Source organism: Argentina silus (genome assembly GCF_951799395.1).
Source record: "Argentina silus genome assembly, chromosome: 10".
Taxonomy (NCBI): domain Eukaryota; kingdom Metazoa; phylum Chordata; class Actinopteri; order Argentiniformes; family Argentinidae; genus Argentina; species Argentina silus.
Window position 1 is genome coordinate 11,206,008 of NC_139664.1, and position 14,007 is coordinate 11,220,014.

At 40.6% G+C, this 14,007-nt stretch overlaps 1 protein-coding gene across 1 annotated transcript; it reads left to right on the forward strand.

Moving 5' to 3' along the window:
- The first annotated feature begins 3,814 nt into the window (after positions 1-3,814).
- plekha8 (pleckstrin homology domain containing, family A (phosphoinositide binding specific) member 8) lies at positions 3,815-12,106 on the forward strand. The gene is made up of 13 exons (XM_083679549.1): positions 3,815-3,950; positions 4,431-4,547; positions 4,722-4,877; positions 4,969-5,090; positions 5,276-5,434; positions 5,646-5,686; positions 5,884-6,020; positions 6,586-6,958; positions 7,969-8,054; positions 8,843-8,901; positions 9,446-9,647; positions 9,763-9,824; positions 9,958-12,106. The coding sequence occupies exons 1-13, from the start codon at positions 3,911-3,913 to the stop codon at positions 10,153-10,155; spliced, it is 1,752 nt and encodes a 583-aa protein (XP_083535675.1). The 5' UTR covers positions 3,815-3,910; the 3' UTR covers positions 10,156-12,106.
- Positions 12,107-14,007: the final 1,901 nt, after the last annotated feature.

A 14,007-nucleotide genomic window follows, 5' to 3' on the forward strand; every position in this document is an offset into this window, starting at 1 on the left:
TCTTATTTTCAGGTGATATACACAGGTGAGGTACAGTATAGTTCTCAGACATTGTTGCCTTCCAGTCAGGGGAGATCTACATGTATATCAGAACTTATTTCAGCTCTAGTGTTTGGTAGAAGAAATATAGGCTACAATCTGATATGGGAAATTGAGAGCTCCAAGTGGATGGGTCTTATGGAACAACTTTGTGTATACACTGTTTTGCAAGAAGAGAATGCTGACCTCAGCTAGAGATTGACCTCACTTTTTCTGCTTGAAAATTTGCTCTATTCACGGTTTTTGGCAAAGCGCATCAGGTGAGCTGGCTGTGGCAGGTGGAGGCATATGTGCTTAGACACAGAAGATTTTGAATATTCACAGATTACTATCATGTTAAAGCAAGAGTTTTGTCAATCAGTGTAATTATTTGTTATTTTACAGATAAAACTAAATAATCTCGACATGGCAGCGAGATACCCTTGGTGGAGAGCATTTACTGTGCGAAAGAAAGGTGTACAGGAATCAGATGAGAGCCAACCTGGAGAGAAGCCATCCACCACATCCTCAAAATCAGCCTCAGACTCGGTAAACGAAACGTTTATAAATGAAGGAACCTACGACGAGGCAGAGTTTGAGTCAGTGTTCAATGAGAAAACATGTAGACGGAATCTAAACATTTCTCGTTCGGGGCGTTTTAAAGAGAAGAGGAGAGTTCGGGCGCCCATTCCCGAAAATAAGAACATTTATGATGGGAATGTAGCTGTGACTGTTGTTGCAAAATAACAACACACACTTGCCATTCCACCTGTCCGACTGTATCAGTCATGGAGCAAGTTGAAGTAATACTGGTGATGCAACTTGCAAGCAGCTTCCATCATTATCAACTACTACAGCACTTACCTATCATAGCAAAAAATAATAGGTCACTGAAGGAATAATGATGAAGTATAAAACAATAGATTTTAACAGATAGTTTTATTTTTATTTTGCCATGGTTTGATATGAAGGACCATGAAATACACTTTAAAATGAATTGTGTTTAATGTGATTAGATATATAAACTTTAAAAAACCATGTAATGTTTATATGTGTGCACTACCTTGAGATGTAGGACTGAGGTCAACATTGTCAGGAGGAGCTAGAGATGACTGGTAAGAGACCATAGATGTGGTTATTATGCAAATGTAGCCCTGCACTATAATGTGTACTTACAGTGAATATAATGAAGGATAAATCAGCATGTAGCCATGGTTGGGGAGAATATATTTTTTTTCTTGTTTACATCACAAAATCTTATCTTCAGTTTGTAGTTTTATGCAAAACAAATAAGGCATAGTAATTTGCAGCACAATGCAAATGCATTGGAATTGGAACCAGACAATATTATAAACAACTGTATAAATGCAATTTGATTTACTTATGTTTTACAGAACAATAAAGATTCTACATGAATATATTATATTACCAATATGTACCGTGCATTCAGACTGACACTGACTCATTAAGCACTGGCACTCTCAATGGTATGTTAATAGGCCAATGGGTACATGAAGTCGATTGACAAATTTTAAAAAAGCTGTTGCTACAGCACAGTATGGGTGTGGTGAAGAATAATAAGACAGCACCTTCCCTGGGGCTCTTTTACCATAACCTCTTGCTATTTAGAGCATACCATTGCAACATAATTAGTCATACATGATAAAATGTTGATGGATCCAAAATTCAGGTTCCTCCACATCACTGGATTTCAGGTCATTACTGTAACTCATTACTGTCTACGTTAACTGCATTGCAGCCACTTACTGAACTTGAGAATGGCAGACTGCCAACCTTAATTATTTTGAAATGTACAGTATATAGTTACTATGTGAACCTGAGTTTAAGAAGCACACATTAACTCCACTTATTTCCCCTTGACATTGAAAGGGGACATATATGTGATGGAGTGGTTTCTTTCACCTTTAAAACCAAGGAGTCAGGAGCCTGACTCCCCTTGCTTAAACTGTCTTAATATAAGTCAAGAATTACATGTTTCAATCTGGACAGTCTTAGACCCCAAATAACCCTAAGGAGAATTTCCTCTAAATATAGTCTAGTCTGCCTGTGAAAATAGCTATCAAGACTAAAGCAAAGGTCCGTTCTACATACAACCTCAGTCTGATTGTCTGCTAAGTGTAAATATCTCTTGAAACATACAGCACATTATGGGAGACGTGGGGAATTATATGGCTTTGATCTTCACCACAAGATCAAAGAGAAATGTAACTTGGATATACCGCATTCAACTGTTCACTTCAGACTTCTTCAAAGGCTGTACAAAGCACTCTCCCTAAAGCCCAGCACACAGACATTGACAGAAGGTCAACAGAGATGCTCAGTGACTGCAGTGAAAACCCAACAGGGTTGATATTTGTAATGGTGAGCCTCCAAAGAGTACAAACAAAAGTTACAGTAGCTGCATGTACTGTACATGTTTACAACAACAATACAATTTCCATACAGTAGGCAGTTGGGTACAAAATCAAATAATCTCCGTTTTTAACATGTTTTTAAATAGCCATGTTTTTTTCTGCTCTACTACCAGAGACAGCAGGTGTGCAAGACAGGCAGACTGGGTGCCGTCGCCTAATTTCGAAGTGTCAAGTGTTTTGACAGTCCTGTCGACTCATTTTCTTATTATAACCGTATTTGTCCAATCAATTATTTTAGTCTATATGTGTCATTGAATAAGTAAGTAATAAGTAAGTAATAAGTTGTAAAGGTAAGCAAATGCAAAAATGTAAAAAGCATTGGCCTAATTCCAAAATAATTTTCTAAAAAGTATTCTACTTTTTGCATTTCAGTGTTCAAATACAGAAATATCAGATAAATGTTAACCACACCATCAACCATGAATATAGCATAAACGAGGGGAAGAGCACCCTCTAGTGATGTCCCAATGCTATATCAGGGCTACTCTTCAATAGTATTCCTCACACCATCTTTACTTTGAATAAATGCTGGCTAAATTAAATGAGATTTATGATCATGCAAACATGAGATTAACATTTAAATTAGGCCTCTACAATTCATCATGTTGGTAGGTGAATTTCCTAGCAGATATAAATCCATTATTGTCCTCATCCTCCTTCCACCAACCTTCTCAATTAAACTCCAAGTGTGACAGCATAACTGTCATGATAATTGTGTGGATTTGTGGACACTGGTTAGTAGGCCTAGTATACTTTGTGAATGGCTCATGATTGCATCAACCAAGTCCGAGCATGCATTGATTGCCTTCCATAACTGTTTCAACAAACCACCTGGAATGAAACAAGGAGCCATTGCTTTCCAGAAATCCCTCGTAGTGAACAACAAGTATTTGCATTACATTTACATACAGAAAATGACGAAAAAAGAGAATATAAGGAAAGGAGAAACATCTCAGTGATGTGAGGGGTAGGTACATGGCGTAAAACAATATCTAGAACTTCTTACAAAGTATCTAACAATCTTGCATGGAAAGTTTGCAATTTTGCATGGAGTGCTCTATCCATCAATTGCCTCACGGCTACGTGGCAGGCAACTTTTTAGAAGAGAACTTGCAACAAATGTTTCCCCTGTTTAGCTGTGACACCTCCTCCTTTTTGCGATTGGTGAGAATTTGTGGAAACCGCGCCCGGTTTATAGATGTATTCTGCTCATTGGACTTCATAATATTTTTCCCGCACACAACATGTAAATCTATTTGATGCCAGACAACTGGGCGGGATCTCTTGCGATCATGTGGAACCCAATTCATGTAAAAGATATACGTACTTTTTCTAGCGCAACTCACCAGAATGCAGTCTCACAACTCCATAAATCGCACTGGAGTGTCTGGGATCAGCTGTAGCTCACATCTTGTTATGAGACAAGTAGCCTAATGAACCACAAAAACAGATAAACAATGGAGGGAATACTATATAAGTGGACGAATTACATAAGTGGTATGTAGTGATGAATGTCTTAGTTTATGAGTGTGGATCGACTCCGTTATCAGCCAACTAAATAGAACGCGTTAGCTTGCACAGCTAGCTAGCATGCTAGCGAGATGAAATTACAGTGAGGAGCTTCTTTCAAAGGAAATCTCAGTCGTAGCTAGTAGCTGTCATGTTAAGTAGCTGGCTAGCTAGGTAGCTAACGTTCAGCAAAGTACAGTTTATGATAATCTCAGATGGCTTGCAATGTTTACTAGATAGATAGCAAATGTCTAAAACAGCAACCTACAGTGGCAGCTATCTGAATTAACTGACAACATCTAATCCGATTCTGGACGTCATCACACTACGGCTGTGCCCCAAATGTACTGTCAATGAATGTCACATACTTTGTCATATCTTGCTACTCAACAGTTTATAAGAATTTTGTATGGCATATGATCCTATCAACAATCATATTTGGATCTCCTTAATGAATTGTTCTTCTAGGTTGGCAACCTCGCTGGTTTGTACTGGAAGGAGGGACTCTGTCGTACTATGACTCTCAAGAAGATGCATGGAAAGGATGCAAAGGCAGCATAAAAATTTCAGTGTGTGAAATACAAGGTTGGTATCCATGTGACTCATGTGTGAAGACCATTTTATTTTACATTCTTATGCTAATAATTTACAGCACTAACCACAACTAACCAAAGTTGTACCTTTAAAAGCCCTCTGGTTTGTTTACTCAAACTGTGTGTTCTCTCTCCCCCCTCACTGCTTGCCTCCATCACTTCATAGTTCACTCTTCTGATTTCACACGAGTTGACTTGACTATCCCAGGAGAGCAGTACTTCTACCTCCGAGCAATAAATGCAGCAGAAAGGCAAAAATGGCTGGTTGCGCTGGGAACGGCAAAAGCCTGCCTCACAGACAACCGGACTAAGAGAGAAAAAGGTACAGGCAATACCTTTGAGGTCTCTTGTGAAAGAACAGTGTATTTTCAGCCATCTGCATGTTCTTTGCTCTCTCTCTCTGCCACCCACAGAGCTTCAGGAGAGCACAGAGGCACTGAAGACTAAGATGTCTGAGCTGAGACTGTACTGTGACCTTCTCCTCCAGCAAGTAAACAAGATCAAGGACAGTGATGAGCCTGGAGACTCAGTGGAGGTAAGCCAGACGTTGGGATGAGCTTCGTGGAAAAAAATGTAAATGTCCATGATGCTATATAACTCTAGTTTTTTCTTATCGAATTACATAATAGCGTGAGTCATCAAGCAACACACTGTCTGCCTTTTCAAATGGATGTTACAATCAATCTGCTAAGATGTTTGTTGAAATGTGCTCCCTCTCAGGCAGGCGAGGACAGTGGAAACATGGTGAAGTCTACATGCACTACCTTCCTGAAGACGCTGGAGGAGTGCATGCAGATAGCCAACCGCACCTTCAGCTCAGACATGGTGACACAGACCCCTCCTGGATCACCCCCGGTGGCAGCTATCAAACCCCAGAAGGTACTGTATAGCCGCCTCCAAGGACACACATATGAATTCAGACGGTTGATATGGATCTGAGATTTAATGTCTGTAGACACACTTAGTAAATCAGCTTGAAACCCTCCATTTAATGTGCACTCTAATTTACAAATGCACTGCATAGCGACATACTGCATTTGATTGTAATATAAACACCTTTGGCTAAAGATTGTTTCTTTTTGTTCCATAGGTCAAACCTGTCAATCAAACAAATCAGCGCCTTGGGGAAAAGTACGTCACTCTCTTCTCTTGATATCTTAAGCTTTCTTGTTGCCCACTGTGGACAACCTTATCCCACTCCACACCTTGATAGAATATTGTCCTCTATCTGTGCCATCCCTCAATCATAATGCTAATGAAAGCACAGCATTCAGTACCATTAGGCTTTTGTGATCAGGACTTGAATGGCTTTGGTGTCTGTTTTTCAGACAGAAGGAATCAAATGAAAGCTCAGGAAGAGCGTTAGCACATGATAACTTGAACCTGGACTCCGGGGCAGAGGGACCAGACGAACCAGATGGATCACCAGACATACTCCCAGAGAAAACCCAAATACCAGCCACAGGTTAGTCCACATTCTAACCCTAACCCCCTCCCCCACACACTGTAAACTCAACATGATATAGCAGAATCTGGAAACTTGAATCACCTCCAAAGCATGAGACCTTTACTGCATGCCATAAAGGAAAATCAACAACAATAAAGGAACAGCAAAGCAAATGAGCCCTGGCTATTCTGTGCAAAGAGGCTGAGAGCTGAAGTTGATAAAGTAATACCTTTTAGAGGATAGACAGTGATGGATGTCTAGCTACGTTATTGCATTTACCTTAACATATATTCAATTAACGAACCTCTTATCTAGAGTAACTAACAAAGCAAGATGTATTGAGTGCACATGATAAATGATTACCTCAGAAAGAACTACTGTCACAAGATGGTACTGTACTACCAATGAGTTGTCTAGTTACTAAGGTAATGGGTTTGATTTATCCTTGAGCTGTCATTGCCAAATGTGTTATGCAGCAGCAATAAGTAATAAAAGTTTATTTATTATTTTTTTATTTTTACCTGTGTGTGTGTGTGTGCGCGTGTATGTGTGCGTGCACATGTATATCTCCCGTGACATATAGAGACCAACCCAGCTGGAGGAGACCACAAGGACTGTGAGGAGACAGTGGAGTCCTCTACTCCAATCACCCAGAATGCCTCTAAGACTGAACACACTGATGAACAAGCACAGGAGGAAGAAGGAGAAGAGGAAGAGGAGGAGGAAGAGGAGAAGCAAGAGCAGGAAGTAGACCATACCCAAGAGCAAGACCAGCGAGAGATGAGCCCCGTCCAGCCCCAACAGGAGCAACAACAGGAGGTTGTCCCTGACCAAGATGAAGCTGTCCCTGACCAAGATGAGGCCCTGTCGGAGGACCAGCAGTTCCAAGATGCAGTGCAGGAGGAAGAGCCAGAGCCAGAGCAGGTGGACACATTCTTCAGCACTATGAGTCACAGGTATGGGGATACACCTCAGGAGGGCCACATTTTGTAGGAGGTTCAAGGGTCAACTCTAATATTTCACAATCTGTACGTAGACAGAAGTAGGGCCAACATATACAGTACAGTGTGTACAGTACACTTATACCCCGTGCACTGTAATTATTCCAGGTGCTGTAATTGTTTCATTGTATATCACAATGAGGTATTTTATTTATTGATTTATTTATTGGGAATGTATTTAGTGTGTGCAGATATGCTGTGAAATTGTAATGTACTGAAATGTATAGTTTAGGTCAAATTCAAATGAAAAAGGTCAATGCCACAGTTTTTCTCTCTCACTGTATGCTCAAACAGAAAAGGGTGAAGAAAACAGGCAAAGTTCAAAACAGCCAATACGTTTTTTTTGGAGAAACCATTTACATATGTTGAATGAGTGTTTTACATTAGTGTGTTCTCTCTTGATCACATGGTACATACAGGGATGCCCTCACCTGATGTTTGGGTTTGTAACGTTTTTTTTTTTTTTGTATTTGTTTAGATTTTAAAGCCCCTTGAACAATGTTACTGAACATTTAGGTATTATTCAAATAATCATCACAATGATGTTCTTTTATGATGCTATCTTAATGATGAGGGAAATCACTGTTATATCCTTTGTGAGACAATTTCTAGAAGCAGTATTAAAGTACGAGATGCAGTAAGGATACAAATACAACACTGAGGTAGACTAGACATTAGCCAGTGAAAATGGAATGGAAAACACTCAACACAGAGAGTGGATGATGGATAACACAGCAAAGCTATTCATTATATTACAGGTATACCAGAGTTACACACAACAACTCCAACATCCTATAACCTAACAGACAGAAACACCACTGCATGCTCTTGTGCGGATCATTTCTTTGGCTTGACTTTGGTTGTACCTGTTTTTTTTTTGTTTGATTGATTGGATCAAATAAAAGTTGGCAATGCTGGACCTCTCACTAATACATGTCTTTGTTTGAATCTCTTTGACTTTTTAGATTTAGTGATATAAGACTGGACGACGACAGTGGTATCCCTACACAAGCCTTTTTGGACTCTTGCTATGCAATAGTGCCTGTATTAGGTAGGACAGTCACATTCAGTCTCTCATTCACTCCTCTTCTGTATTTCTTTTCATCTGATTTTCAATCATTGCATCATTTAATGCTTTAATTAGATTTTTCTAGGAATTCATCCCCTTCAGCTGTCATTAGTGCATGCTCTATGTTTCACGGTGTCTTTTCTCATTAACTCTTTTGTTCTCTAATTATATAACATTATAGTGTTCTCTCCTGACCTTTTGATTCTAGTATTTGGAATGTTCTTTCATGGTGGGGAGGTATTCTAGTCTCTACACATACTAATGAACTATGTGGGTTTAATGAATGGGGGGGGGGGGGGTGTATGTGAGCTGTGGAAGTCAGGAGTGTGTGGGACACCTTGTGGTTATATATCATACACCTTGAGGAAACAATCCTCTCCACTCTTGTTCACACCATCCTACCTAGCATATAGCATATTCCTATCAATGTGGTAATGGTAAACTGTTCAGTGGTATGTACTGAAGGACACACACACATTTAGATTTGTACTGGATTAGTGATGACGCGATATATGATTCTTAATATGCTCTCACTTGTGAGAAGCTGTAAACAGTGGGGTTGATTAGAGTCCTTTCTGGGTCTTTTGCTCTTCTCAGGTCCTTTCCTGTACTAACACTATCTCTTGCATGCTGCATTTATTTTGTCAAGAATATATGACACTCCTGTAGCTGTGAAATCTTCATTGATTTTCTCATAAGGTTAGACACCACAGATAAACAATTATGCTAGATATCCAACAGTTAAGTGACATTGGACTCTCTTTCCTCAGACAAACTTGGGTCCACAGTATTTGCTCCAGTTAAAATGGATTTTGTAGGAAACATCAAGGTAAGTGGCAATGCGAATGAAAATGTTCCTTCAATCAAATTTTCAATAGCTTAAGCTAACGGCATATACACCCTTGTTTTCATTGTAAAATCCTGAATACAGATCTGTTCTGATGACCTCTTCGCTTGGTATTAACGTTTGAAACAGTTTCTTTACTTGGCCACAGGAGGGCCTCTTCTCCTTTTACAGTATGCTACAATGAAACTGAATAGCAGATTACACTAGTTCATGTTCAAATGACTGAACAGTCCCCTTGTGTATAATATGCTTGAAGCTGAAACATATCTCATCTTTCTTATCAGACAGTGCTGAAATAAAGCACTTATAGCCATTTAACAACATTTGATAACCTTGTTAAACTGTTAATCTTTAATAAGGATAAGACATATTTAGTGTTTACGGTTATGTCATAGCCCCAAAAAGCCTTACTGAGTGGGAACACTTATACTACACATATCTAAGCCTCAGCTGGTCACCCAAGAGAGCTGTTCAACAGAGGCCTTGTTCTGTTTTTATGATAACACTCTGTCCCCTGTCCTTGTAGAAAATCCACCAGAAGCTGGTGTCTGACCCTGAAGGCTTCCCCACCCTGCAGACCATCGTCCTCCACGAGGTGCAGACGGACGTGGCTAAGGTACGCAACTCTGCGACTGAGGCACTGCTGTGGCTGAGACGAGGCCTCAAGTTCCTCAAGGAGTTCCTGTCCGAGGTCCACGCAGGGGCACATGATATCCAAGGCGCACTGAGTGAGTAACCACACACACACACACACACACACACACACACAAGCACCTGGATATGTCTGTGTATCTATACTCCTATTGTGGCCAGGTGTCATTTATGATGTTCTCTGTCACTCAGACAATGCTTATGGAAAGACCCTACGGCAGTATCATGGATGGGTTGTGCGTGGTGTATTTGCTGTAAGTACTCTGTTGATCAGTGTCCATGCATGTCTTTTGATTGCAACTGGTTTCCTTTTAAGTTATCAATCTTGTGACTTTTGGTGCGTGGGGGATCTCACTCTTACTCTATGACTTCCCCTGCCGTGCCCAGCTGGCTCTGAGAGCTGCTCCGTCTTACGGAAGCTTCGCCGCAGCCCTGGTGTCCAGACAGGGCGACGAGCTGAAGGAGGGCTTTAAGACGGGCGTGCACAGAGACCTGGGGGTCTACCTGCCTGCCATGGAGAAACAGCTGGCCATCCTGGACGCTCTGTATGAGGAGTATAGCCTGGAGTCTGACGAGGTGGTGTGAGATGGAGCACGCTCACAGACGAGATGTGGGGTTGGTTGGCTCCCACAGACAGCAGAGAGCCAGGGAACATGCTCACTGCAAAGCAGACCCATCCTGGGGGGTGGAGTGGTGTGAGCATGCCCAGTGTGAGAAGCCAGTAGTACTAGCTGTTGTTATACTCCTACTCTGCATTGACACAATCTAAAGCTCTAACAGCAGTAGAGGGTGATGGTTTGGAGGTCTTTTCAGGTATTAAAGTCTGTTTCCAGTAACCCTCAGGGGTATAAACAAGCATTTTAACATTACACAGAGGTGTAGTTAGTCATATTTTTCATAGGTGATTTTGGGCCCTTAAGTAATTCCTATTTCAAGGGGTTTGTCAAGAAGGGTACCTTATTATGCAAACGCTAACCGTTTGCTGATGATATTTGTCTTTATACGGTGCATTTTTCATTGAGTTATTGTGGCTTTGAGTGTACTGTATGTATTGTACAGTACTTGAAGCACAGGGTATTTTCCTCTGGCAAGCTCCATCATTAAGACATGTACTATTAAGCATAGGCTGCTGAGAATGCACAATAGTTTGAACTAGATATATTTCTGCCACACTGTTTTAAATTTAGGCTGATATAGACATGCTAATTCAGAATTCACATCAAAAGGGCCCCATTTAAAACAGCATAAAGAGTATGCATTGGTGAGATACCGTATTACTCCTAATACTATACTACTAATAATACTGTGATGCACATATTGCATATGTTGCATTGGAAGCACATTGTGAAATTGGTATTTTGAAGTTATATGTATTTGAAGTTATTTGCCAAAAGTGCAACATTTTTTTCCTGTCAAAATGTCACCCATAATGTCATAACTATGTACTGCATTCTTCTGTGTGACAGTACTGACATGTTAGACTATTCATTGATGTTCACTATACTGCTCCAGATAGACTGACCAATGGGACCAAAAGGAAACTGTCATGGCGATGGCTTTAGCTTGCGCTGCCTCCAACACTGAGCCTAATGTAGCAGTCCCAGGACTGATCCTTGCTAAACTCAACATCTACATGGACAACCTCTGCACAGCCACATGCACAGTCTATTTGCTTCTTTCATTCGTCTGAAATATATTGTTTACCGAGTGTCATTATTTATTAACTTAACAAGTGAAAATAGTTCAGGTGAACTTAACCTGAATCATTTAAATGTGTATTTTATGTGAAACGTATGGACGCTTGCATCCATACAGCATGGTTTATTGCATGATTTTATGTATAGAATAAGATTGGGGTGCCAACGGAAGTTGAATATACACCAAACACTTGATTCAATTTACTAAACGTATTAACAATCATAAGAGGATAGGTTGTTGTTAATGTTTTACATTACATTGCTTTCCCTTCTTCTGTCCTTGATGGCCAAACTGATATTGTTAAAGTGATAATATCATTGTCCCAAAACCTGGTAGCCTTCCCTACTATCAGTAATTTCATCTTCTCATTCACAAAGTACACATTGTAGTTCTTCATACACAGAGGTATAATTTCTAGCCACATTGAGATATTATGTCTGTTCAACACAGTCTTGTCAAAAAAGTGGCATTAGGTTGCCTTTTTAACAATGGACCAGTTTGAAGCCTGGCCATGGATGTAGTCTTGCCATTGATGCACTGATCCATTCAAACGAAGCCGGAGCATCCACGAAAAGCTTCTCTTTACAGGACAACCAACACATATTCTAAAGTATTCTTTATTCTCCTTACAGTGAAGATTGTAACAATGACAAACCATTTACACCAACGACTACATCAAAGATGTGCAATAGGCAGATTTTTTGTTAGCATATTCCTTATGTTAATCCTAAAAAAATAAGCTATTGTATCTTAATGTTTCAAATAGAACAACATTTATATGAATGTACATAAGATGCCGTTTGATTTTTACATACGTATTAAACTTGATGAAATCATGTTTATGCCTATGCTTGTTGTTTTGGATGTCATTTTACAGATATAGTTTCAATAATGATATTAAGAACCTTGTAAAATACTACCTTCCAAAACATGAGTTAACCTTCTTTTCATCAGTTGTCACTGTGACATGCCCCGAGCTACAATACCCAGATGACTGCTTAGGGTGGTATAGCCCACAAGCATGTGTGTGGTCTAGTCCAGGGCAGGCAACATCTTCCTCTAACCCAAACCCCTCTTCAGGGTTTCCCTGTCAAGGAAACATAATTGGTGTAATTGATGAGTGAGCAATGTGTTCTTCTGTGTGATATTGTCATTGAGCTAGATTGGAATACAGCCCCTGTACTGACAGTTGTGTGTGTGTGTGTGTGTGTGTGTGTGTGTGTGTGTGTGTGTGTGTGTGTGTGTTTTCAATGTGTGGCTGTGTGTCCCTGCCTGGCCCAGAGCACCCTGCATGCCTGCCATTCCTCCCTATAGGTCAGGGATTTTCACTGGGCCTGAGCAGACAGCTGGGTCCCTGCCTGCTTCCTGCCCCTGAGGCCTCTCCGTGTCACCCCCACCGCAACAGCCGTAACGCAATACCACCACCAACTAAAATAATCTCTTTTCACTGGAAAAGCCAGTGACTGTGTTTCTTATTTCATGACGCCCATCTCTAGTCTCAGGCATCCTTATGGTTGAGGGGTCAAAGCCTAGGCTACCTGATTTGAATAGGATTGGGGTCACCCAGTCTCAAACTGAGGTACTAGGGACACATAGCTCACCAAATGGAGTGGAGAGGAAGGAGCAGTGGGAAGGTAAACTGAAACATTCTTTTGTGTACACCTCAGAACTCTTCATTACGATCTCAATAGAATCAGGTTCACTGCTTCATTTCCAGTGGCATCTAGCATAGTACAGAGACATCCTTGCCACAAATCCGATTGGCCTGGTTAGGGAAACGAGTGTGATAGGATAAAAAAGCATATGTAAGCTTTTACTTGGGCATCTCTGCAGGCAAATTACCGTAATGTGATTTGGGAGAGAAATATGGCAGGATAATAGAGTTAGAGGGCAGCACCCAGCTTCAAACATCTCCTCTACTGCACCCCTGGCTGTCTGCCATGTCCTGAACCTCTGCTTCAGCTCCACACGCACGCACGCGCACACACGGTCAAGTAGAGCCAGGTACCAGAGTTAACAACACACACAGGTATTGTAGTGTATTGTGAGATACAGGACTCTTGCTGGGTTGCTGAGGATATTGATGCCCTGCCTATAGATATAGTTCCCCCTCTGTTTACCACAGTCCAATGCAGCACTTTGCAGGGAGCTGCTGACAGCATCTTTACTCTGTTTGATGCATGCCCTGTGCTTTGCAGTGTGGGCCCCTCTCGGAGAGAACATCAATACCATCTCCATCACTGCCAGTGTCTACTGCCAGAAAGGAGCCTTCTCTTTCAACCCTGCTGACAAACCCCTGAGAAGCCCCTATGTAAGTTTGAGGAGATACTAGATAGAGTTTAGTTCAGACAGAGTGAATAGCCTGAAATACTTGTCATTTTCTCATTTTTATTTTGTCCACAATTACATGACAGTATCAAATATATCTGGATTATGAAATAGAATGAGCTTTCACTTTCCTGATATGACAGGGCATACATACACCACCAAGCGTTGTGTTATGTTACAACATGCTATATTATATAACAACATCACTGTGCATACAGTATATAGTACCACAATAGCGAACATATGAATATTCTATATTTTGTTTATACTGTACATGGTGCAATGAATAATACACTTACATCTGTCATACAAAAGTTGACACAATATTCATTATGCACTTACAGTATACTTTGAAAAGAGCCTTCAATATTTCTTTACACCTACCATGTTGAGAGTTTACTATGAATGTCA